General features: G+C 54.9%; 8 protein-coding genes across 8 annotated transcripts; 5 read left to right on the top strand and 3 right to left on the bottom strand.

The window, feature by feature from the left end:
* Positions 1-173: 173 nt before the first annotated feature.
* On the top strand, positions 174-944 carry PTSG_11712 (uncharacterized protein; the record flags this gene model as incomplete). The annotated part of the gene is made up of 3 exons (XM_004997269.1): positions 174-179; positions 344-411; positions 598-944. The coding sequence occupies 3 exons, from the start codon at positions 174-176 to the stop codon at positions 743-745; spliced, it is 222 nt and encodes a 73-aa protein (XP_004997326.1). The 3' UTR covers positions 746-944.
* Positions 941-5,057, bottom strand: PTSG_01354 (uncharacterized protein). Its single transcript, XM_004997270.1, has 13 exons — positions 4,887-5,057; positions 4,403-4,513; positions 4,117-4,218; positions 3,806-3,939; positions 3,402-3,521; positions 3,111-3,192; positions 2,689-2,778; positions 2,421-2,469; positions 2,240-2,285; positions 2,015-2,062; positions 1,776-1,854; positions 1,375-1,462; positions 941-1,231 (listed from the first exon to the last, which is right to left on the bottom strand). The coding sequence occupies exons 1-13, from the start codon at positions 4,974-4,976 to the stop codon at positions 1,170-1,172; spliced, it is 1,101 nt and encodes a 366-aa protein (XP_004997327.1). The 5' UTR covers positions 4,977-5,057; the 3' UTR covers positions 941-1,169.
* PTSG_01355 (uncharacterized protein) lies at positions 5,043-8,147 on the top strand. Its single transcript, XM_004997271.1, has 6 exons — positions 5,043-5,434; positions 5,842-5,967; positions 6,187-6,339; positions 6,506-6,562; positions 6,856-7,056; positions 7,460-8,147. Exons 1-6 carry the CDS (start codon positions 5,298-5,300, stop codon positions 8,082-8,084), a joined length of 1,299 nt encoding a protein of 432 aa, XP_004997328.1. The 5' UTR covers positions 5,043-5,297; the 3' UTR covers positions 8,085-8,147.
* A 75-nt stretch (positions 8,148-8,222) lies between these two features.
* PTSG_01356 (uncharacterized protein) lies at positions 8,223-9,420 on the top strand. Its single transcript, XM_004997272.1, has one exon. The coding sequence runs from the start codon at positions 8,364-8,366 to the stop codon at positions 8,931-8,933; it is 570 nt and encodes a 189-aa protein (XP_004997329.1). The 5' UTR covers positions 8,223-8,363; the 3' UTR covers positions 8,934-9,420.
* Positions 9,421-9,717: 297 nt separating this feature from the next.
* Positions 9,718-10,488, bottom strand: PTSG_01357 (uncharacterized protein; the record flags this gene model as incomplete). The annotated part of the gene is made up of 2 exons (XM_004997273.1): positions 9,718-10,215; positions 10,438-10,488. The coding sequence occupies 2 exons, from the start codon at positions 10,486-10,488 to the stop codon at positions 9,718-9,720; spliced, it is 549 nt and encodes a 182-aa protein (XP_004997330.1).
* Positions 10,489-11,215: 727 nt separating this feature from the next.
* PTSG_01358 (uncharacterized protein) lies at positions 11,216-12,166 on the top strand (the record flags this gene model as incomplete). Its single annotated transcript, XM_004997274.1, has 3 exons — positions 11,216-11,293; positions 11,660-11,739; positions 11,872-12,166. 3 exons carry the CDS (start codon positions 11,216-11,218, stop codon positions 12,164-12,166), a joined length of 453 nt encoding a protein of 150 aa, XP_004997331.1.
* Positions 12,167-12,968: 802 nt separating this feature from the next.
* PTSG_01359 (uncharacterized protein) lies at positions 12,969-17,301 on the top strand (the record flags this gene model as incomplete). Its single annotated transcript, XM_004997275.1, has 13 exons — positions 12,969-13,337; positions 13,524-13,583; positions 13,749-13,800; positions 14,018-14,522; positions 14,811-14,871; positions 15,083-15,322; positions 15,545-15,639; positions 15,862-15,931; positions 16,145-16,221; positions 16,423-16,531; positions 16,645-16,700; positions 16,881-16,944; positions 17,152-17,301. 13 exons carry the CDS (start codon positions 12,969-12,971, stop codon positions 17,299-17,301), a joined length of 1,908 nt encoding a protein of 635 aa, XP_004997332.1.
* Positions 17,302-17,509: 208 nt separating this feature from the next.
* On the bottom strand, positions 17,510-23,467 carry PTSG_11713 (uncharacterized protein). The gene is made up of 13 exons (XM_004997276.1): positions 23,048-23,467; positions 22,642-22,786; positions 22,304-22,407; positions 22,078-22,152; positions 21,789-21,881; positions 21,530-21,596; positions 20,867-20,909; positions 20,574-20,647; positions 20,310-20,397; positions 20,109-20,181; positions 19,631-19,776; positions 19,196-19,409; positions 17,510-18,916 (listed from the first exon to the last, which is right to left on the bottom strand). Exons 1-13 carry the CDS (start codon positions 23,270-23,272, stop codon positions 18,029-18,031), a joined length of 2,235 nt encoding a protein of 744 aa, XP_004997333.1. The 5' UTR covers positions 23,273-23,467; the 3' UTR covers positions 17,510-18,028.
* Positions 23,468-23,497: the final 30 nt, after the last annotated feature.

The following is a 23,497-nucleotide window of genomic DNA, read 5'->3' on the forward strand; positions in this document are numbered from 1 at the left end:
GTACCCCCTCCCCACCCCGCCCCCGTTCCCCCCAAATACCCTTTTAATAAGTGTTTTGCGAGTGTGCGCGTGTGCGCGTGCCTCAGATAGAGGGGGAAGATTAGGGCCCACAGGGCACTTTGGGCAGTTTCCACGAGCGCACGTGTATCTGCGACAATCGCTTTCAACATTACATGCCTGTGTATGTGTGTGTGTGTGTGTGTGTGTGTGTGTGTGTGTGTGTGTGTGTGTGTGTGTGTGTGTGTGTGTGTGTGTGTGTGTGTGTGTGTGTGTGTGTGTGTGTGTGTGTGTGTGTGTGTGTGTGTGTGTGTGTGTGTGTGTGTGTGTGTTTGGGTGTTTTCAGACGGGCTTTCTCGCCGCGCTGCTGGAGGAAGTGATTTGTCACGGCACCCTCCGCTCAACAACAAGCAGGTGCGGTGGACAGCACGTGTGGCCTCTCATCGCCTTTTCGTTCAGCCTTGCCCGCATACAGACAGACAGACAGACATTCACATTGACATCATATCATGTCACATCACACACACACACACACACGCACACACACACACCATTCAAATCACTCATGACATGACATCACACCATGTATTGCCCCTGCAGCCTGCAGTCGTACTGGCTGCCGACGCTGCTGGATGACGCAGCGCGAACAGCACTTGAGGACATTGTGGCGGCGGCGAGCGCAGATGACACGAGCAAAACGCGTGGTGGTGGGTTGTGGAGCAGCATGTGGGGCAGTCACAAGTTCTAACACAATGGCACATGTGCATGTGTGTGTTTGTGGATTGGTGTGCAAGTGTGTGCATGTGTTATGTTTGTAAGTGCGTGTGGATTGGTGTGCAAGTAAGTGTGTACATGTGTGTGTGTGTTTGTAAGTGCGTGTGCGTGTGCGTGTTCGTGTAATCAAAGACTCTGTTTGTGGCCCAAATGAGTACAAAGACACAGCGTGATTTTGATGTGACAGCAGTCACTTTACTGTTTCAGCTATTCGTGACAAACAAGAAGTGAGGGGAGCTCCTAGACGGAGGGTCAGTTACAATAGCAAGGCAGGAGGGGCAGATGGAAGAGGGAAGACACAGACACAGACACAGACGCAGACACAGACACACACACACACACACAGACACAGACACACACAGACACAGACACACACACACACCCACACACAACATACGTCAGTTGATCTGGGCGCTGAGAACGCTGCGGTGCACCTGCGCAGATGTTCCCCGACTCCCGTCTGCAGTGTTCGATGATGAAGGCGATGGTGGCGATGATGATGAGAGTGATGGAAGGAAGCGCGAGCAGCACTGAAGCATCAGCAACGCTGGTGAGAACAAACAAGAACAACAACATCGTCGTCATCAGCACCATCACCATCACCTTGTTGCCGGGTGCGGTGGCGCGCTTCAATCCGCACTGCCGTCGCCGTCTGCGCGCGTGTCAACTCCGCCGGCACCGGTGCATCGTCCTGCAGCCACCATCATGGTGGTGGTTGAGTAGAGGTGGTGGTGGTGGTGGTTGAGTTGAGGTGGTGGTGGTGGTGGTGGTTGAGTTGAGGTGGTGGTGGTGGTTGAGTAGAGGTGGTGGTGGTGGTGGTTGAGTAGAGGTGGTGGTGGTGGTTGAGTAGAGGTACGGCGAGGGAAGTGGTGGTGCCATCGTGCGTAATGTGTCATCACGAGACAGGAAGCAACAACCTTCGAAACAAGCCACAAACCACACAGGGATACAGAGACAGTACAGGCGCACACATTCACAAAAACATTCTGTCGCGTGTGCGTCACCTCGACAAGGCCCTGGTCTGTGATTCGATATGCGATGGAGGAGGAGGCGACGAGAGGCGACTTGATCACGCTCAGGAACCTGATGCAACATTAACATGCACGCAGGTAGCCATGAAACATCGTGGCCAGGTCTGAACAGCAAAAGTGCAAAAGAACACAGCTGGGGAAACAATTGCAAATGGAGCGGGAGACGCGTGCATGTGAGATGCGTGTCGAAGACTACACATGTAATGCAGCACCTGAGTGCGTCGCTGGGCGCAAAGTTGACGGTGAGCCGTGTGTTAACGCTGTTGGTGCAAGTGGAAGGGGGCGGGCGAGGGCGCGTGTGAGTTGAGAGTCTCTAAGAACGGAATGATGACAAAAACGCAACACACACACACACATGAATCGAGACAGGCAGGGTCCATTCCAAACACACACACACACACACACACACACACACATGTGTACGTATGAACACCAACCTGTGTGCCCAGGTGTTGCCAAGAGCTGCAGTGACAAAGGCGTCGCCTACGAATAAATGCCAGTCAGGAAAACGTGTCAGCATCACACACACATACAGACACACACACACACACACATAGACACACACAGAGACATGCGCAGACACAAAGCACACGGATGTACTGTCAAAGCTGTGCCCACCTCCTTGGTTGTCGTCAAAGCGTGTTGTGACCTGGTTTGTCACCAGCACCTGTCGCGAATGTGTCGTGTGTTGATGAGATGTTCGCGGAACAAAATGCTCAACTGTATGAACGACATATCCTCCACACACACACACACACACACACACACACACACACACACACACACACACACACACACACACACACACACACACACACACACACACACACACACACACGCGCGCGCGCGCGCGCGCGCGTGCGCGCGTACGAGCAGGCAGCCGTACGGGAATGGCGTATGTCTGAGCCCAGCGCTTGAGGAGGGTTGCTTCGCGGGCGAGCACGTCACGCCGCTCCTGCTGGTTGCCTTGATACTCCTGCCATGGGGGAGGGGGAGAGACACGGTGGTGGGGGCATGAAGGACCTCGGAGGAAGAGGAGGAGGAGGAGAGAGAGAGGGAACGAGAGGGAACGAGAGGGAAGGGGAGAGGGAGACGGATCTACGCACACATGCGCCACAACCGGTTCACAAGCAAACACACGCATGCAGAGACAGACAGACAGACAGAAAGAAAGAAAGAAAGAAAGACAGACAGACAGACAGACAGAAAGAAAGAAAGAAAGAAAGACAGACAGACAGACAGACACACACACACACACACAGACAGACAGACAGACAGACAGACACACACACAGACACACATCTTCACCTTTCTGAGGAGGGAGGCGGCAGAATCGAGGATGACGAGCCGAGCCTTCATCTCAACGATGCGAACATCCAATGTTTCCAACCTACAACGACACACGTGGTCGCACAGTACGTGGCCACACATTCGTTACACAGGCGCACGTAGAAACAACACAAACCACGCACGGGCTGAAACCACCGCCCAGACGCACACCTGCATCATGACAAGCACACATGTAAGACAACGCCACGCACATGCACATGCATGCACAAGTGCACGTGTGCACACAGTGTCAAGGAGCAGCTGGCTTACACCCTGAGTAGTTCCGCGGACGTCTTGGTTGTGATGACCTGGATGCGTTTGGACATGTCCACAAGCGCCTCGTTTGTTGCCAGCTGCACTGGAAATCGCTGGCTCGCCATCGCCACCAGCCTGCAGCCCAAGGGTGATGTGGCGCGCATGGGTCAGAGCAAGCGTGGCGGAGGTGCTGACATCTACACCAGCGTACGCAGACACAGGGATAGACGGACACAAACAGACAGACACACACAGACAGACACAAACAGGCACACATATGTTCACACACATCGTGTTCACACACAGACACAGACACATACACAGACACGCACACGCACACAGACACACACACAGACACATACACAGACACGCACACGCACACACACAGACACACGCACACACAGACGCCCACCCCACACCGTTTGTTGGAGAACGAGCCCTCTGTGTCGAGGTAGAGAACACCGCCGGGTTCATGGCCGTTGACGCCAACAGCCGCCACGCTCGTCATCATCATGCAGAACTGCGTTTTGCCACACCCAGACGGGCCAGCCACCTGCACGGCACACCAGAGAACACACGCACCGTCACCATACATCTTTGAGCAACAAACAACTCCAAACTGCAATGCTGTTCGCAACGTGATGCCGAGCACGCTTGGGCGCCGTTGTGATGTGTTCAAAGAGATGACTGCATAGCTCCTTCGTGCGTGTGTGTGTGTGTGTGCATCCACCTCGGTGATCATGCCAATGGGGAGGCCTCCAGCCAAGTTGCGATCCAGTGTCGGCAGCGTTGTAGGCAGAAAACGCTTTCGCTCCTCCAGCATTTCCAGTACCTAGAGCAGTGGGTTGTGAATGGTGTCCGTGACAGCCCAGGCGGCAAGAAACAACAACATCAGCAGTTACTGAAACAGCGGCAGCAAACACGGTCGTGGCAGTGCGCAGAGTCCAGGAGCAGATGCCCATCATGTCACCGCACTGCAACGCAACACAACAAGACAACAAGATGGGGTGCGGTACCGTTTGGGGTTCAGGTGCGACGGCTTTGGTGCAAGCGTCAATCAAATGCGTTGCTTCGTCGTATGCAATGCCCAGATCCAGCAGCTCCAAGATGTTCAGCACAAGCACATCCTGGAATTGCGTTGCGTTTGGTGAGTGGAGAGATGATAAACAGTGGCCTTGGGGAGTTGGGGAAGGGGTTTTCAGAGACGGGGTGCTGGATGCATGCAAACGGGAACAGAGTTGCAGACCGAGAGGGGAAAAAGAGGAGGGAAAAAGGGCTGACAAACACACACACACACAGACTACACACACAGACACAGACAGACACAGACAGACACAGACACAGACACAGGCACAAACACAGACACAAACACAGATACAGACACAGACACACACACACACACACACACAGACACACACACACACACAAACACACACACACACACACACAGACACAGACACACACAGACACAGACACACATCTCTCCCTCCCGCCACCCACCGCGACTGTTGTGATCTTCTTTGACGCGAGGAAGGAGGTCACTGGCTCGCGCAGGCTAGCCACCCGTCGCAGTGGTCGCCTCGCAGACATGTTCCCGCGTTTCCGCCACAACCTGTCCTGCCTGTTGCTGAATTTTTGCAAATGTCTTCATATACTCTTCCGTAACCGCTGCTGCTGCCATAACAGCAAGTGTTTTTCGCGCGCCCACCACCACCTTCCTGCCAAGCATCAACCACCACATCATTCAACTGACCATCCTGCAAGCAGAGCAGACCAGCCATCTGTCGATCTCATCGTGGAGTTACAGGATCGCGAAGGCGAAGCGTGACACGGATAGCAGAGAACCGTGGCTGGGTGTCTCTGTGTCAGTTATTTATCCTGGTGTCCTGCATTTCCTTGTGTCTTCGTGTGATGATGGCGTCTTTACGGGATGTGAGCCGCACCACCGTGCATCCAGCCATCGCTGCGCTGCAAAAGGAGCTGACACAGGCTGCCAAAGAGCCCTTGTTTCGCGTTCAAGAGTCCACCTTCTCCAACCGAGATCTCGAGTGAGCGCTCGACAGGCTGCACAGTGTGTCGTGTCGTGTTGTGTTGTGTTGTGTTGTGTTGTGTTGTGTTGTGTTGTGTTGTGTTGTGTTGTGTTGTGTTGTGTTGTGTTGTGTTGTGTTGTGTTGTGTTGTGTTGTGTTGTGTTGTGTTGTGTTGTGTTGTGTTGTGTTGTGTTGTGTTGTGTTGTGTTGTGTTGTGTTGTGTTGTGTTGTGTTGTGTTGTGTTGTGTTGTGTTGTGTTGTGTTGTGTTGTGTTGTGTTGTGTTGTACGTTGTGTTGTACGTTGTGTTGTACGTTGTGAGCGCATTAGACTTTCGCGAAACAGACCTGCAGCGTGCATCGTACTCACGGCAACAACACACTTCATACGCCATTCACGCATCGCATTGCCCGACTCCCACATGTCAGGCGATACCGCAACCTGAAGCTGTATGAGAAGCGGCATGATAGACGGGACATGAAGAAGAACTTGCTGTTCTACTCCAACAAGATCAAATCCAGTCCGTACGGCGACAAGATCGACACGATTCACAGGTTGCTGAGGGAAGCTGGGTTTTCTCTCTTGCCTGTGCATGGTGCTTTTCTTTCGCTGTCATGGACGAGCATGACGACAAGCTGCACCCAGTTCACACACACACACACACACACACACACACACACACACACACACACACACACACACACACACACACACACACACACACACACACACAATGGCGCGCACCATCGTGTGGTGTCACATCTGTTTGGCAGGGTGTGGTGCAACCAGTTTGATAAGTTGGAGGAACACCACGGCTACATCCAGTGGCTGTTTCCCATTCACGAGAAAGGCATGGCCTTTGAATCGCAGGTGTTGCAAGTACACGAGCGCGAGGCAATCAAATCACAGCCAAAGCTCATCACCAGGTGCGTTGCGTGTGTGTGTGTGTTTGTGTGTATGCGTGTGTATTTGTGTGCTTGTGTATGTCGTGTGTATTTTCGCTTGCTTGCTCGGTTTCGTGGTCGAACCATTTCGTCTCGTGCTGCTGCTGCTGCTGCTGCTCTTACTCCTACTACTGCTGCCGTGGTTTAGGTTTATCAAGTCGTACAAGATGATGCTCAAATTTTACGGCTTTCGCCTCGTCGACACGTACGTGGGTGGTGTTCAGTGTGTGCAGTGTGGTGCGAGATGCGATGCGATCGTGTTTGCATGAATGCCTTCTGTCCATTGCGCTTTTTGTGTGCGCGTGCATGTATTTTGCGTGTGTGCATGTGCGCATGTGTGTGCGTGTGCGTGTGTGCATGTGTGCGCGCGGGTGTGTGTGTGTTTGCGACACTGCAAGCTGTGCACTTCTTGTGCTTGTTGATCCCGCGTCACAACGTCACTTCGTCACCACGTCACCTCTTTGCCGCGTTATGTCTCAACCATCCTTGCGGGTGCAGGGAGACTGGTGAGATTGCGCTGAATGAGAAGGCCTCGAAGCGCCACGACAACTTGAACCACCGCTATCACAACTATCTCCGCATCACGCGCATTCTGAAGAGCCTGGGCCTGTTTGGGCTGCCCCACTACCAGTCGGCGTTTATGGCCGGCATGTTGCGCGCCATGATCACCCACCATCTCTTTCCAAACGCGAGATCAAGGTGTGTGGCTGTGAGCGTGAGTGAGTGGGTGTGTGCGCGAGTGAGTGAGTGAGTGAGTGAGTGAGTGAGTGAGTGAGTGAGTGAGTGAGTGAGTGAGTGAGTGAGTGAGTAAGTGAGTGAGTGAATAAGTGTGTGAGTGAATAAGTGACTGTGGCTGTGACTGTGAGAGTGTGAGTATGAGTGTGATTAAGAGTTGCGTGTGCTTGTGTGGCTTGTTGTGCGAGCGCGCCGCTTCCTGTGAGCTGTTAGCCTGATGCTTCAGCATTCCGTTGCTTGTGCTGGTCCGCATGCCGTTTCGTGATCATCTCTTGCCTCACGGTTTGTCTGTCACAACCTCCGTTTTCGCCCTTTCTGTCACCCCTTCACCCCTTGTCCCTCCCTTATCCGTTCTCTCTTGCCACAGTTGTGCAGGCTTCTGGGTGAATGCAGTGCTGAACGACGCGGACCGGGCGGCGCTGCAGCAAGTGATCACAGACCACAGCCGCGCGCCCAGCGCTCCGGCCTCACGCACCGTCTCGGACGCCCTGCTCATGGACTCGCTGGACATGTACGGGTTTGCCACGGACGACGACGACGACGACAGCGATGATGATGACGATGCGGAAGCAAACGGAGGCGAGGAGACACACGAAGAAGGGAAGCTGAAGCATGCAAAGGAAGGGCCCGAGGACGACGAGGCCATCAGCGGCGGAGATGGTGTCGCCAGCGTGCACAAGCCGGGCGCAGCAAGCATGTCCAAGTACAGCCCGCAGGCGACGCGCCTGTCAAAGGCGCCCAAGTTTTCCACCGAGGGCGGTGACGGCGATGACGGCAATGACGGCGCACGCACGAGTGACGACCGCTGTACCGAGGATGAGGATGTGGAGGCCGAGGGTGGTGTGGAGTGTGATGTGGAGGATGAGCGCGGCGACAACCAGAGCGCCAACCAGAGCGACAACCAGAGCGACAACCAGAGCGACAACCAGAGCGCCAACCAGAGCGACAACCAGAGCGACAACCAGAGCGACGACGATGACGATGAAGCTTGAGTGGGTGGCTTCGTGATGGCTTGAATATTGGTGTAAGATGTCTCATAAATTTCCGCAACCGCATCCTGAACAAGCGAAAAAGCGAAGAAGAAGGAAGTGAAGCAACAAACAGCAAGCAGGACGCAATTGCGCCATAAACACCACCACGCCACACACCACACACACACACACACACACACACACGCATAGACTCTCATCCCGCACGCACGCTTCCACAACGACCACCTGCTTCCCCCTCCCCATCCAAACCATCCAAGTAAACACGCACACACACACACAATGGCTGAGAAGCGGGATGAAAGCAGCGGCGTGCTGCAGACGGTGGCCATGGAGCAGAAGAGCCAGCTGCTGGTGGACTCCAACCCAGAGGTGACAAAGCAGATGGTGTCCACGAGCGCCGTGCACCGCATGAACGACCCCAACGACCTGGTCACGCTCGCCCAATACGTGCAGACCGCAGACGACTTCACAAAGGCCACGGTGGGCGGGAAGCTGGAGCTCATCGCAGACCAGATTAAGGCATTGCAGGACCAGGCGCGGCAGGTGCTCGAGTCTGCAAAACGCGACGTCGAGCTGAACCACGCCAAGTGCAACTTCCGCCGCATCCCAGGCAAGGTGTACCACCTCTTCCGCAAGGAGAGCGACGGCTCTACATACTTCTCCATGCTGTCCCCCGAGGAGTGGGGCGACCGCGCCACAGACACATTCATCGACTCGTATCGCCTGGAGTACGACATGAGCTGGACCCCGCTCTCCAAGATCCAGGAGCGCGACGAGCGTCGCCGACTGGACGCACAGCTCCTCGGTGTCGACCGTGAGCAGGCAAAGCAGCTCTCCCTCGAGTGCTAGCCAATGTGTATGTGTGCTTGTGTGTGCTTGTGTGTGCTTGTGTGCTTGTGTGTGTGTGCCCGTGTGTGTGCTTGTGTGCACGTGTGTGCACGTGTGTGTGTGCACGTGTGTGTGTGTGTGCACGTGTGTGCACGCGTGTGCACGTGTACTCGTGTTTGTGTGCACGTGTGTATGTACTTGTGTATGTATGTCTTCACGCGTATGTACGTGTGTGTATGTGTGTGTTCTTGTTTGTGTACTTGTGTGCTTGTGTCCGTATGTGCTCGTCTCCCCTTCTCCTTTACACGGGTACGCCTTGCTTGTGAGTGTGGATAGGCAGCTTAGTAGTACGTGACGTGATTGATGGCGTGCTTGTGATGTGTAGTTGTTTGCTGGCTCACGCGCCAGTTGCAGTTTGGCTCTTTTTGTTTCAGTGTGCGTCCTTGGTTCACATTCACGTCAGTTTGGTTCGTTCAGTCTCAGATACATATAAACAACCCCGTCACCATGTCATCACAACCGCACCACCACCACCACCACGACCATGAGTGTGACGGCTATGGACAAGCGAGCTAGAGCAGAGGCAGCCAAATGCGCACACGCACACACGCACATAGACACAGGCGCACAGACAGACAGACACACACACACAGACAGACGCACAGACACACAGACGCACAGACACACAGACAGACGGACACAGACAGACGCACAGACACACAGACGCACAGACACACAGACGCACAGACAGACGGACACACACACACACACACACACACAGACGCACACACACACGCACACAACATCAAGAGGAGCTTGTGTGGGTGTCGGTGGTGGTGAGGCCGAGAATCTTCAAGCATGTGTCTGCGTACTCCCTAAAGATGGCGACGTTGGCCATGGCCTTCTGTACTTCCCGCGCAGGCGCCCGTGCGGTGCTCACGCGCTTCAGGGTGGCCTGCAGGTGCGGGTTGGCCAGCTGTGCTCGCACCTCCTTGGTGGCAGACAGAAGGTCCAACAGCTGCCCCGGCACCTGGTCATCCTCGGTGATGGTCGGTGCTTGCTCGCCACGTTCCCCGCCAGCGTTTGCCACTGCACCTGGCTCGGTGCTGGGCGCAGGCTCGCAAGGCACCTGCTTGTGCTGCTTGTAGCACTTGAGAGAGCAGTAGCGCAGTTCACACCGTGGGCACTTGTACTTTGGATTCTCCTCCGTGCACACGCCGCACAGCCGTGCCTGCTGCTGGTGTGGTTGCTTACTGTGTTGCGGCTGTCTCTGTTGTGGCAGTTGTTGTTGTTGCTTCTGCTGCTGTTGCGGTCGTTGGTGAGGTGTTGTGGGCTTGGCGCTTGTCGATCGCTGTTGTTGTTGTTGTTGTTGTTGTTGTTGTTGTTGTTGTTGTTGTTGTTGTTGTTGTTGTTGTTGTTGTTGCTGCTGCTGCTGCAGCTGTTGTTGTTGTTGTTGTTGTTGCTGCTGCTGTTGTTGCTGCTGTGGCGTGGATGTGCCATGTGCACTTGCGAGCCGCTTGTTGACGCAGTCTGTCTTGATCGTGTCGACAACTGCCTCTGTGGTCTCCTCTTTCATTTTGGCTTGGTCGTCCTGTGATTGCTGGTCCACACCCACTTGCCTGTGGCTGGATTGCCGCGCACGCTTGGTCGCGGGTTCCTCATCGTAGCACTGCTGCCGTACCTGTTGTTGCAGCTGTTGTTGTTGTTGTTGCTGTTTCTGCTGTTTCTGCTCACCCTTTGCCTCCACGTCTTGTGCTTGCTCTTGGTCTTGTGCTTGCCCTTGCGCCTGATCTTCCGGCCCTTGAGCTTGTCCCTGATCTTGTGGCTTCTTGTCCTTGCGCGCGGGATGGTCGTGGTGCTTGGCGCTGCCCGTGATGGCTGGGTTGAGCGTGAGCGATGACGACTGCCACGGCTGCACCACGTGCTCTGCATCATCGCCACCACCTTGATTTCTCCTGTGGAAGCGGCCTCCTCCCCTTCCGCCCCTTCCCCTGCCTCTTCCGCGATGTCCACGCCCCCTGTATCCACCTCTACGTCCTCCACGCTGCCCTCTTCCTCCCCTGCCCCTGCCCCTGCCCCTGCCTCTGCCTCTGCCTCTCCCTCTGCCTCTCCCACCACGTTGCTGCTGCCGTGGCGAGCACGTTGCGCTGGCGGCTTCCATATCTTCGTGTGTCGCCTGTCGCACGTATTTTGAGAAGGAAAACGAGAGGAAGGACACAAGACCGCCAACAACGCACAGATACCCAGCAGCGCACACCCACGCAACGCACATCGTCGCTTCAGACTGCTGGCCATCTTGCGGGATGGGCGTTGGTGTATCGCTTGGGCGCAATGCTTTCCCAGCACGAGACGCCATCGCGTTGCTTTGCAGCGAGGAGAAGGTGCCGTGTGAATGCCAGTGTGTTGTGCGTGTGCGTGTGTGTGTGTGTGCTTCAAGTGTGTTGAGTTGAACATGAAACTGACATGAATATGCTTGAGATGGACGATGCCCCTCCCAACACGCATACACACCCACACACGCACGCACACACACACACACACACACACACACACACACACGCATACGCACACACACACACACACACACACGCATATGCACACACACGCATACGCACACACACGCATACGCACACACACACTCACTCATTCACACACTCTCTCACACACTCTCACACTAACTCACTCTCTTTCTGTCTCTTTACACACTCTCCCTCGCTTCGCATACGCACCAACATCCCTTTGTGTAGGTCTCACGCGACAAAGAGGATGACGAAAGCGGTGTCTTCCAGCAGATCTTGGATAGCCAGTTTGGTGTCGCAACATCACAGTACGTCTGATCGCCTGCGGCTTGCTCATCACAATTCACACATCAACTCAATCACACAAGGCACACAAGCAAGCCGCTCAAATACCCCCATTGCACGCTCACCTCGCTACATGCCCATTGGCGCCACCGCAGGAGGGATGTGGACACAATTGAACACATTGCACTGCCACTGTGTCTGCGGCTTATGAAGAACAACTTGTGGACCAACAACTTCTCCACCTTCCTCGACGCAACCCTCAAGGCTCTCAACACTGCACTTGCCAAACCCGTCGATGCCATTACACCGTGCGTGCCCGTGTTTGTCGCAGCAGTCAGAGGAGGAGGAGGAGGAGGAGGAGGTGGAGGTGGAGGAGGTGGAGGACGAGGTGGTGGTGGCGGCGGTGGCGGCGGTGGTGGTGAACATGGTCATGTCTTCTTGCCAGTGTAGCTTGGTCCTGGTTCATAGTTCAGCACCTCACCAGGAACTGCTTGCTGTGACCTGTTCACGTATTTGATACTCGCAGGTACCAAGTGCAGACGGCAGCATCTGCGCTGTTCGTCACGCGTATCGCCCTCCGACACATCATCGCCAGCCACAAAGGAGCAGGCTTTCTCACGCAGGTGTGTTTTGTGTTGTGTGTTTTGTGTTGTGTGTTTTGTGTTGTGTGTGAGTGTGTGAGTATGTGCAGTGGAATGTGTATGTGTGAATGTGTATGTGTGAATGTGTATGTGTGTGAGTGTGTGTGTGAGTATGTGTGTGTGTGTGTGAGTGAGTATGCGTGTGTGTGTGTGTGTGTGTGTGTGAGTGCTTGCCCGTGTTCACGCGCTCAGCATTAACCCCCTTTTTCTTCTTTTTCATCATCATCATCATCATCATCATCATCATCATCATCATCATCATCATCATCATCATCATCATCATCATCATCATCATCATCATCATCATCATCATCATCATCATCATCATCATCATCATCATCATCATCATCATCATCATCATCACCATCATCATCATCATCATCGTCATCATCATCATCATCATCATCATCATCATCATCATCATGGCACCGTCCTTCTAGATTGAGGGCGATGCGGACACCGCGCGCGATGCGTTCCAAGTCATGATGCGCTCTGCACGTGCCACAGTCCCAACACCCGCACCAACTGCAGCACCCGCTACAACACCTGCCACAGCCTTAATGCAGAGCGCACACGCTTCCCAGCACCAACAGCAACAGAAAACACAGCCCATGCCATCTGAGCAGCACGTACCACCTCACCCACAGCAGCCACACGCGCGCCCACGCCCACGATATCGCAGCGTGGAGCTCATCAACTGCCTCACAGCGTTGCTTGCAGGCAAGCTCACGACACAGACACTGCTCCTGCATTTGGAGGCCGTGAGCAGCGCGCTTGTGCTGGCATCGCCGCAGCTGTACGAAGGCCCGCAACCCCAGCCGTTTGCCATGGTTACACGCATGGTGGTGGACGAGGGCGTGGCGCAGGATGTCTTTGCCGGTTTGCACGCGGTGCTGTTGGACATGCGGTCCGCCGACGCCAATGCAGACAGGGAGGACCTCCTCCGTGACCTCGCCAACCTCTTCGCCCTCCCTTTTCACGTGTGTCAGTTGGGGTGGCATTGTGTGTGTATGTGTGTGTATGCATGTGTGTATGTGTGTGTATGTGTGTGTATGTATGTGTGTATGTGTGTATGTGTGTGTGTGTGCGTGTGTGTGCGTGTGTGTGCGTGTGCGTGCGTCTTGTCCACAGTGCTGATCGTGATTTTTGCTTGTACGTGTGTTCAGATGCTACGATCGCCGGATGCGACGCAGGAAATCTCCACTGCCGCCTGGCCGCAGCTCGAGGTGAGGCGCACACACACACAGAGATAGAGAGCCGGACAGATAGCTAGAGAAATGGACACACACACACACACACACACACACACACACACACACACACACAGACGGACACGCACACACACACTACATGAATGCTTCTTATCGTTGCTGCGTGTGCATCATGTGCAGATGCGAACAATGCTGCTGATTCTTGTGTTGTGGCACCACCTCCCTCCAAAAGGTTCGTCGTACACACTGGTCCGCAAGCAGTGCAACGGCTTGCTTTCCACTTGCTTGCATGTGTTCCAACAACTTGGTGCCATCTCCCTCGCTAGTTCGTTCAACACACACACACACACACACACACACACACACACACACACACACACACACACACACACACACACACACACACACACACACACACACACACACACACCACTTGCCGACACCATCAGCTGCTGGCGCCTCGAATCGCTTCCGCGCCGCTCTCTCGACGGCCAAACACACGCGCGTGGATGACGAGGAGGCCGTCGTTGCCCCGTCATCAACATCAACGCCAGCATCAACATCGGCATCAACGTCAACATCAGCATCAACATCAACAACACAGTCATTGGGCACGAAGCAGCAGGGAGCACATGTATCGTCATTGCAAGCATCATCATCGTCGTCGCAATCGTCGTGGTGGTTCTCGTGGCGCCAGTCAGCAGCAACAACGGCAACAACGACAGCAGTTGAGGGCGATGCGAACACAGCGACGACCAGAACGACAACAACGACAACGATGACAACAACAGGCAGTGCCCACACCAACGGCGCACATGTCAACGGCACAGCACCACGAGCACGACGACCACCACCGTCATCATCATCACAATCATCAGCACATGATGGTGATGGGATTGGAGCCTTGGTGCCGGTCCGAGTGTCGTTCAAACTGCTCGCTGACATCATTGTCAGGTATGTTTGATGCAGCAGCAAGTCATGCAGGGGGAGGTGAAAGGGGAGAGGGGCATACGCAGGTTTGTGTATGTGGTGGGGAGGAGGTACCGTTGGGTGCATAATTGGCAGAGGGTGGGATGAGCCGCAGATGACACGCGTATGTCTCTGTCTCTGGTTTCCCCTTCTTTCTCACGATACTTGGAGGTGGGATTGCATGGCAGGAGTGTTGCGAAGGAGGTGGGGTCACTGTTTACGTACCACTGGCTCTACCACAACACGAACTTTCGCGCGTTCTTTCTCTCGCAGGACGCCGCTCTCCGCCAATTTGTACGTCGGCGGATGGATTTGTGATGCTGTGTCGCGTTTTGTGCGTGCGTGCGTGCATATGCGTGTGTGTATGCGCGTTTTGTGCGCGTGCGTGTACGTGCGTGCTTGCATGCGTGCATGCGTGTGCGTGCGTGTGTGTATGTGTGTGTGTGTGTGCGTGTGCATGAATGTTCGCTGTATCTCACCACCCTTTCATCTCCGCTTTCCACCACCATCGTCTCACGTACCGCCACCACCAACCCCGCGAGCAGCTGTTGGAGTGCATGCGAGCGGTGAACGGCGACGAGTGCAGCACCGATCACGCCACGACCATCACGGCCATCCTCCTCATCCTCAGCGCAGACACACACACGCACCGCTGCCTGGTTGCCGAGCACGTGGGGGAGGATGCGCCATGGCACACGGAGCGAGACATGGAGGCAGCTGACTTGGCCAGTCTGCTCGTCAGCGTTCTTCTCAAGTGCATCAACCACAACTGGCGCGTCGAGCGGGTATGCGCATGGGCAGGGAAGGGCTGTTTGCTAGTGTTTGCTTGTGCTTGCTTGTGTTTTGTGTTTTGTGTTTGTGTGTGTGCGTGTGTGATTGTGTGTGTCAATGCATGTTCACGTCATGACAAGTTTTCAATCACACACACACACACACACACACACACACACACACACACACACACACACACACACACACACACACACACACACACACACACACACCAGGACGAGGTGCTTCATCGCGACATACTGGCGCTGCTCTGCAACGTCGCCCCTCACCTGCAGCGCTTGGACCTGTACGTGTGTCAGCGTCTCATCAGGTCTGTGGCACCAACATACACACATTGCAAACACAGACACGCATGCATGCAGTGCATGCCAACGCATGCACACCCACCCATGCAACGCAGAGCAAGAACCACAAGCATGCATGTGTTGAATGGGCGTGGCTTGGCGTCACGCACACATCTGCAGCTGCTTGAATTCATCTTCATCTCAGTTCACCCCACCAACACCAATACCATCGCCACCACTGTTTTCAGATTGCTACACGCGCTCATTCGTCAGTTCTTTCGACTGCGGACAGACTTGGACATCACGTCCACACAGGACGTGCGTGTGTGCTTTTTGCATGCGTGTGGTGGTTGATGTGCGAATATGCTTGCTTGCTTGCTTGCTTGTGTGTGTGTGTGTGTGTGTGTGTGTGTGTGTGTGTGTGTGTGTGTGTGCAAATTGTGGTGTGTCGCGAGCTGACACAACCATACCATATCATCGTGGCTGTCGTGGCCGCCGTTCCTGTCGCTGTTGCGTGCTGTTTGACTTCAGGGTGTGGAAGAGTTGCAGGAGACAATTCGATTCATCCACGTGCTCCTCCGCTTCATCAACACCGTCGTTGCATCCCAGTACGTTCCAGTCGGATGTGTTGCGTGTTGATGTGTTGGCGTGTTGGCGTATGGCTCGGGTCTTGTTGCGCTTCGAATCACGCCTGCGCCCTCTGAGCGTTTCTCACGTACACACACACACACACACACACACACACACACACACACACACACACACACACACACACACAAACACACACACACACACACCACGACCACCAGCGTGACGACGAATGCAGATATGATGTACACGCTCCTGATCAACAAGCAGGACATTGCCGGACTGCGCCGCCAAAACCTCTTCTCCCCTGAAATTGACAACATTCACTCTGTACGTTCAGAAATTGTGTCAAGTGGCTGCATTCGATGTGTGTGTGTGTGTGTGTGTGTGTGTGTGGCTAACTACAGATAATGTCACGCGCGAATGTCCTCAATCAATCACAGGCCATCGTGTACTGCGAAGCAAAGCTGTCTCAAACGCGCCACCGAACCCCACACAGGTGATGCTGTGTTGTGTCGTGCGCGTTGTGCCGTCTCTTCATCATGTTGAAGTGTAACATGTCGTTGGTGTCTTTCATCACGTACAACGACATGCATTCAACGACTCACCTCACGCTACCACACGTTTCATCCCATCCTCCACCCCCACATGTTCACCCCATGCGCATTCCTTGAAACAGTACGTCACGCGTGCAGCAGGATCTGGAGGCAGCCGTGGCGAAATTCCCCACCGACCTCTTGCAGGTGATGATGATGGTTGTGGTGGTGGTGGTTGTGAATGTTGCTGAGGGGGAGGGTATGGCGGTGACTGAGGGATGATAGTGCACGATGTCGAGTGGCATAGCACAAAACAACGCCACTCATCAACTCCATAACCGTTTCTTGCACTGCTCTGTGTTTAATTTAACATCGACGCAACGCAACACTGCCACCCCCATTGGATCGGTGCAGCACCCGCGCCCCACGCGCTACGTGTACGAAGAAGACTCCAGCGAGAGCAGTCGACTGCGGCAGCGGCAGCGCGTCTGGCGGTGTGTCATCAAGCACGCAAACATCTTTCCCCTCGACCACGGATACCCCTTCTTGCACGAAGCAGAATAGCACCAGCATGTGTGTGTGTGTGTGTGTGTGTGTGTGTGTGTGTGTGTGTGTGTGTGTGTGTGTGTGTGTGTGTGTGTGTGTGTGTGTGTGTGTGTGTGTGTGTGTGTGTGTGTGCTGTGAATTATCGTGTCTCTCCTGGCTCTGTTTATCTCCCTCAAGCAACCCCCTTTCCCCCAAATCAGCCCTCGCGCACATGTCGTCGTCGTCGCTCGGCCATTCGTTTGTATTTGTGATAGGATTGGTTGTTTCTTGAAATGCACGGCGTATATGTGTACAGAAAGACGAACACGAAATGCATAACCACAACATCAATACAGCAATCGGTTTGAGATGGGTAGCCGCCACTCCGTGCACACCCGTGATGACGACGATGGTGGTGGTGGTGGTGGGGTCAGAAAGAAAAAGCACAAATGCACAACAACAACACCAGGAATCAAATAAATGACGCACATGTGCTTCAAATACATATGCACACGTGCGTGTGGTGTGGTGTCCAACATTCAGACACCAACGCACAACAAAGAATAATTCAACAGTACGAAAGAAAAAAATTGCACCGAAAAGGAACACACAACAAGAAGATTGAACAGATGTAAGGAAAGACTTGAGGTAACGATCAGCACAAGACACAACCCATGCACATACACACCCATCACCGCACACAAAACAAACACATTATCTCCCCTTCATCCACGCACATGCACCATCACCCTCTTTCCGCGTTCCTTCACGCCGTAGATGCCGGAGACGTTCGCCCTGCAGACCGTGCCTTCCGTGTCGGTTTTCCGCCAGGAACAATTGTCAGCCGTGCCATCGTTTGCTTCAGTGCACCACCACCACCACCGGCACCGCCCCCACCACGTGCTGTTGTTGCCGCTGATGAGGATGAGGATGATGCTGATGCCACACGCGGGCGTGCTGCTCGCATCCCTTCCCCAACAGCAGCTGTTGTGGTGGTGGCGGTCGCTGTTGCTGCGCGCTGGCGGGGCGATGCTGGCGGCGATGAGGAGAAGCGGTTGTGCTGCGTGGACACGTGTGAGCGCTGCTGGTGGTGCGGGTGGCGGCGCGAGTGGTGGTGCTGTGGCGACGCAACCGACGACGAAGACGACAACGGCACGACGTTGTTTGGTGATGTTGGGTGCCATGGCTGCGCCCTCGGCACGGTATGTTGCTGTGGCTGTGCATAAGACTGATGCTGCTGCTGCTGCTGCTGCTGGTGGTAGGTGAACTGTTGTTGTACAGGCTGTGTTGTGGATGTGGGTGAGAGCGGCACGCCCTGTTGTGGCTGTTGCTGGTGACGGGTCGCATGGTACTGGTACTGCTGATGCTGATGCTGATGTTGTTGGCGGTGCTGGTGCTGTTGGTGGTGTTGTTGGTGGTGCGCTGGTGAGCGCTGTCGTCGTGAAGCCGACGGGAGGCGCGGTGCATGGGCGTGTGGGGGCACGATGGACGGCAGACGCGGGGGCGCAATCCTCTGCACGGGCAGAGGCGCCGGCGACAGCGGTGCCGGTAATGGCGATGGGGATGGTGGGGCGACGTGTGGCGCTGCTGCTGTTGTTGACGCATTGGCCGCAGATCGCGCTGACGGTGACGACGGCACCGTCGGGATGTACAACTGGTGGTAGTCGTGGGGGTGGTGGGAGTTGAGGTAGGAGGGTGAGTGAGTGAGTGAGTGAGTGAGTGAGTGAGTGAGTGAGTGAGTGAGTGAGTGAGTGAGTGAGTGAGTGAGTGAGTGAGTGAGTGAGTGAGTGAGTGTGAGTGTGTGTGTGTGAGTGTGTGTGTGTGTGTGAGTGTGTGCCTCTGTTGGTGGACAAATTGACCACGAATCAGCAAGCCAACGAGTGCAATTCCGTATCTCTCCCCTTTCGTGTGGATCATGTGCGAATTTAATTACCTTGGGCGGGCTGGCGTTTGCTCGCGCCACTGAGAGGGAGGGCGACTGCTTCTGTGCCCGGAATGACAGCGGTGGTGTTATGGTTGTTGTTCTTGCAGTCGCAGCGGCTGCTGTGGTGGCTGTTGTCGTGGGTTGTGCGGTGATGGTGGCGTTGGACGTGTTGGAGGAGCCGCTGTTGGTGTGATTCGTGGGCGTCGTGGATTTCGCTTTGAGCCTGCGACGTAGATTGCGGCCAGAGGGGAGCAGCAGGGAGGAGAGGGGATGGTTGAGGCACAAGGCAATATGGAAGCAGGCTGACACGCGACCGGGCAATGAGAGAGAGAGAGAGAGAGAGAGAGAGAGAGAGAGAGAGAGAGAGAGAGAGAGAGAGAGAGAGTGTGTGTGTGTGTGTGTGTGTGTGTGTGTGTGTGTGTGTGTGTGTGTGTGTGGTCGCACCGCTGAACAGCGTTGTAGATTTTCCTTCTGGGCCCAAAGACGGCAATGCCAATCTCCTTCAGGTCGTGCTCGGACATGTTTAGCAGCAGCTTGAAGTCCACCTCCGCCTTGTCAAACACAGGAATGTACTTTTCCAGATTCAGGCACTGCATGAGGGCGAAGGAGTGAGTGAAGTGAGTGAATGAATGAGTGAGTGAGAGTGTGTGTGAGTGAGTGTGTGAGTGTGTGAGTGAGCGAGAGTGTGTGTGGGTGAGTGTGTGAGTGTGAGTGAGCGAGAGAGAGTGTGTGTGAATGTGTGCGTGTGAGTGTGAGTGTGAGTGAGTGCAACTATCAGGACACCAACCCACCCACCCACACACACACACACACACACATACCCACCACACACACACACACACATAAACACAATCACTCACGCATGGCATATGCATGGAAGCAAATGTGTTACACCTCCCTCACATGGCCGCGCAGCACCGACCTTGAGTAGTTCGTGCACATCGCGCACGTCTCCAAGGCCGAGATTCAGCTCCGCCGCTCGCTGGCGCCCACTGCTGCACACCGCACGCATGTGGGGGGGGGAACATGCACATCGTGAGCCACACGCAAGACTCTCCATACGCTTCATCGCATGGCACAAGCAGAGGCAGCAGTGTTGATTACACAAGGTGCGGCAACTGACGGCTGCTTGGGCGGGGTCTTGCGTGTGCGCGTGTGTGAGGATGCGCGAGAACGCGGCGGTGACGACGGCAGCGGACTTGACACCAGCGCTGAGGGGACGGCGTGGTGAAGGAGTGGTGCCAGTCGGTGGCCGGTGGTGGGTGATCGGACATACGTGAGTTGACCAATGAAGGAGAACGTCGTCGCCGTGCTGGTGTCTTTCAAAGCACAGCATGAACGCACAGACACAGACACAAACACAGACACAGGCACACAGGTGCTTTACCTGCTTCGCTGCGCATTGGCCCGTCGTTGCTGGTGTTGTTGGCCTTCATCTTGATTAAGTTCATGATGGTGACGCTGCAGACGGCGACAGGAAATTGCAGGTGGAGCAAACACATCAACCAAGCATCAGAGCTGGTGAAGGCAACGCACGGTTGGTATGCAGTCAAGGAAATAGACGTAAACAGACACAAACGCAAGCAGGCAGGGAGACACACACACACACACTCACACGCGCGCGCGTGAGGTTCACACGAGTACAGTCACATACAGGCGCATGCACGCATGCGAGCTCACTCTGGTTGCGGCGACTTCTGTGCCGCTTCTTCACATGCAAATCCTGTGGCAACAGTGGAGATGAAGGTCAACAGTGGAGATGAAGGTCAACAGTGGAGATGAAGGTCAACAGTGGAGATGAAGGTCAACGGTGGAGATGAAGGTCAACGGTGGAGATGAAGGTCAACGGTGGAGATGAAGGTCAACAGTGGAGATGAAGGTCAACGGTGGAGATGAAGGTCAACAGTGGAGATGAAGGTCAACAGTGGAGATGAAGGTCAACAGTGGAGATGAAGGTCAACGGTGGAGATGAAGGTCAACGGTGGAGATGAAGGTCAACGGTGGAGATGAAGGTCAACAGTGGAGATGAAGGTCAACGGTGGAGATGAAGGTCAACGGAAGTGATGGGAGTGACGAGCGCACGTGGACAGAGAAGCATGAGGAGGAGCGCGTCAGTTGGCACCGACAGATAATGGTGGTCACAAGTTGCGCGTTGATTGCATGCCAAGGAATCATCGACAACGTCACCCACCCACGCATCCACGCACACACGCACCCACGCACGCACGCACCCACGCACGCACCCAAGCACCCACCCACACACACACACCCACACCCACACACCCACACACCCACACACCCACACCCACACACACACACACACGTGTTGTTGATGGGCACCACCTTTGTTGTTTCTGACGGTGATGTCGGCGCCCGCATCGAGAAGTGCCCGCACAGACCCGGCGCTGCCCTGTGGTGTGTGTGTGTGTGTGTGGTTGCATGTGTGTGTGTGTCGGGGGGAAAGGAAATGAAGAGCAAGCAGCGTTGGGGGAGGGGGACGTCGAAGCAAACGCGTGTCAACATGCAGGATTTGAGGTATGTTGCTGGAGCATGTCCTACACCAAAAAGTACGCCTGCACACGCACGCACAGAGCGAAGAGACCTCGTGAATGGCGGCGAGGAGCGGGGTGTTGCCCGTCGTCGTCTCAACCGAGTGCACATCTGCACCGCGCTCAATCAACTGCTTCACCACATGCTGCGCAGTGCAACACAAAAAGGAATGAGAGAGTGTGTGTGCGTGTGTGCGTGTGTGCGTGTGTGCGTATATGTTATTCAATGTCGCCAGCCCGCACAGCTCCATCACACACAGATACAGACACGCACACAAACATACACACAGGCACACACAGACACACACAGACAGGCACACCCACAAGCATGTACATGCGCACCGTCTGCCCGTTGGCTGCGGCCACGTAGAGCGGCGTCTTTCCACACGCCAGTGATTCGTTCACATCAGCGCCGCGCTGGAAAAATAATGGAGGAGGTTACATCGATCATACGTACACCACACGCCTTTGGCATGAGGGCACGCAGTGGTCGCCTGGTCGCGCGAAAGAGAGCAGACAAGAGACGCATTTGGAAACTTTAACCGACCCCACACGCACGTGCACGCACCTGCAGGAGGGTGTCAATGACGCTTTCCTTGCCCATGGATGCGGCCTGCAGGAGGGCGGAGTCTTTGCCATCGGCTGTGGTCTCATTCGGCGATGCGCCGTGGTCTGCAACCACACAATCATGCACCACATGCACATATTTGCAGATGCACACACACACACACACAGACACAGACACACAGACACATAGACACACAGACACACAGACACACACACACACACACACACACACACACACACACACACACACACACACACACCAGTGCGTGAGCCAGAGCGAGCCACACCAAGTCCCGCAATCGAGGAAGCTACAACAGAACAGTGAACACCGTCACGCACCGAGAAGGATGTCGACAATGGAGTCGTGTCCCATGTGCGCTGCGTAGATGAGAGGGGTCCATCCGCACCAATTGCGTTTCGATACGGCCGTCTTATCCTCCTGCAATGCCGCCTGCACGCCATCGCAGTCTCCCAGTGCCGCAGCCTGTGTGTTCCGGGATTTCACGTCGCCATTGTCGTGGTGTCAAACAGGCCGATTGTTTGTTCGAAGGCGGTGCACAACGCAGAAAGCAGGAGAGGGGTGCAGTGCAAGGTACAAAACAGGTGTACATACACACACACGCACAAGGTAAACATGTGAAAACACACGCACACTTGCACACACAGAAACGCACACACACACACACGCACACTTGCACACACAGAAACGCACACGCGCGCGCGCACACACACACACATGACTTACGGCGTGGATGTCAAAAGGGGTTGAGCCCGCAAGGGCGGCGAGCATGACTTGTTTGATCCCCAAGAGCATGCTCGCGGAAAGGCTCTGCGTCAGGTCCAAGTCAAGATCAATGCCGAAGCTCTCGTCCTTGTCCAAGGACTCGTTTGCACTGTTTAAGTCTGCCATCCCACCCTTCACCTCACCCTTCACCCCATTCCTCATCCCATCCGTCATGGCATCCGTCATGGCGTCAGTGACCGTTCCCTTTTGCACTGCTCGCCTCCTCCGCTGTGGTGCCAGACACAACAATCAAACCAAAACAACAACAACAACACCCTCAGCAAGCGATGACGAAGTCAGTTGTGCCCGCCTTGTTGCCTTGCTTTTGCTTGTAACGCCTTCTTGCTGTCCTCTCACTCGCGCACACAACAAGCAAGGTTGTAGAAAGTTGTTGAAAATACACGCAATTTT

The sequence above is a fragment of the Salpingoeca rosetta genome (genome assembly GCF_000188695.1).
Source record: "Salpingoeca rosetta unplaced genomic scaffold supercont1.4, whole genome shotgun sequence".
In the NCBI taxonomy this organism is placed as follows: Eukaryota; class Choanoflagellata; order Craspedida; family Salpingoecidae; genus Salpingoeca; species Salpingoeca rosetta.

What these genes read in the sequence shown, in the direction of transcription:
- PTSG_01356 (XM_004997272.1), top strand. Translation starts at nt 8,364, where the DNA reads ATGGCTGAGAAGCGGGATGAAAGCAGCGGCGTGCTGCAGACGGTGGCC.
- PTSG_01355 (XM_004997271.1), top strand. Translation starts at nt 5,298, where the DNA reads ATGATGGCGTCTTTACGGGATGTGAGCCGCACCACCGTGCATCCAGCC. An exon ending in GGCTTTCGCCTCGTCGACAC is followed by an intron (nt 6,563 to 6,855) that starts GTACGTGGGTGG and finishes TTGCGGGTGCAG; the next exon opens with GGAGACTGGTGAGATTGCGC. An exon ending in TTTCCAAACGCGAGATCAAG is followed by an intron (nt 7,057 to 7,459) that starts GTGTGTGGCTGT and finishes CTCTTGCCACAG; the next exon opens with TTGTGCAGGCTTCTGGGTGA.
- PTSG_01354 (XM_004997270.1), bottom strand. Translation starts at nt 4,976, where the DNA reads ATGTCTGCGAGGCGACCACTGCGACGGGTGGCTAGCCTGCGCGAGCCA. An exon ending in GCGCCCAGCGACGCACTCAG is followed by an intron (nt 1,855 to 2,014) that starts GTGCTGCATTAC and finishes ATGTTGCATCAG; the next exon opens with GTTCCTGAGCGTGATCAAGT. An exon ending in CAGACCAGGGCCTTGTCGAG is followed by an intron (nt 1,463 to 1,775) that starts GTGACGCACACG and finishes TGGTGGCTGCAG; the next exon opens with GACGATGCACCGGTGCCGGC.
- PTSG_11713 (XM_004997276.1), bottom strand. Translation starts at nt 23,272, where the DNA reads ATGACGGATGCCATGACGGATGGGATGAGGAATGGGGTGAAGGGTGAG. An exon ending in TCATTGACACCCTCCTGCAG is followed by an intron (nt 22,153 to 22,303) that starts GTGCGTGCACGT and finishes TTATTTTTCCAG; the next exon opens with CGCGGCGCTGATGTGAACGA. An exon ending in ATCTACAACGCTGTTCAGCG is followed by an intron (nt 19,410 to 19,630) that starts GTGCGACCACAC and finishes TCTACGTCGCAG; the next exon opens with GCTCAAAGCGAAATCCACGA.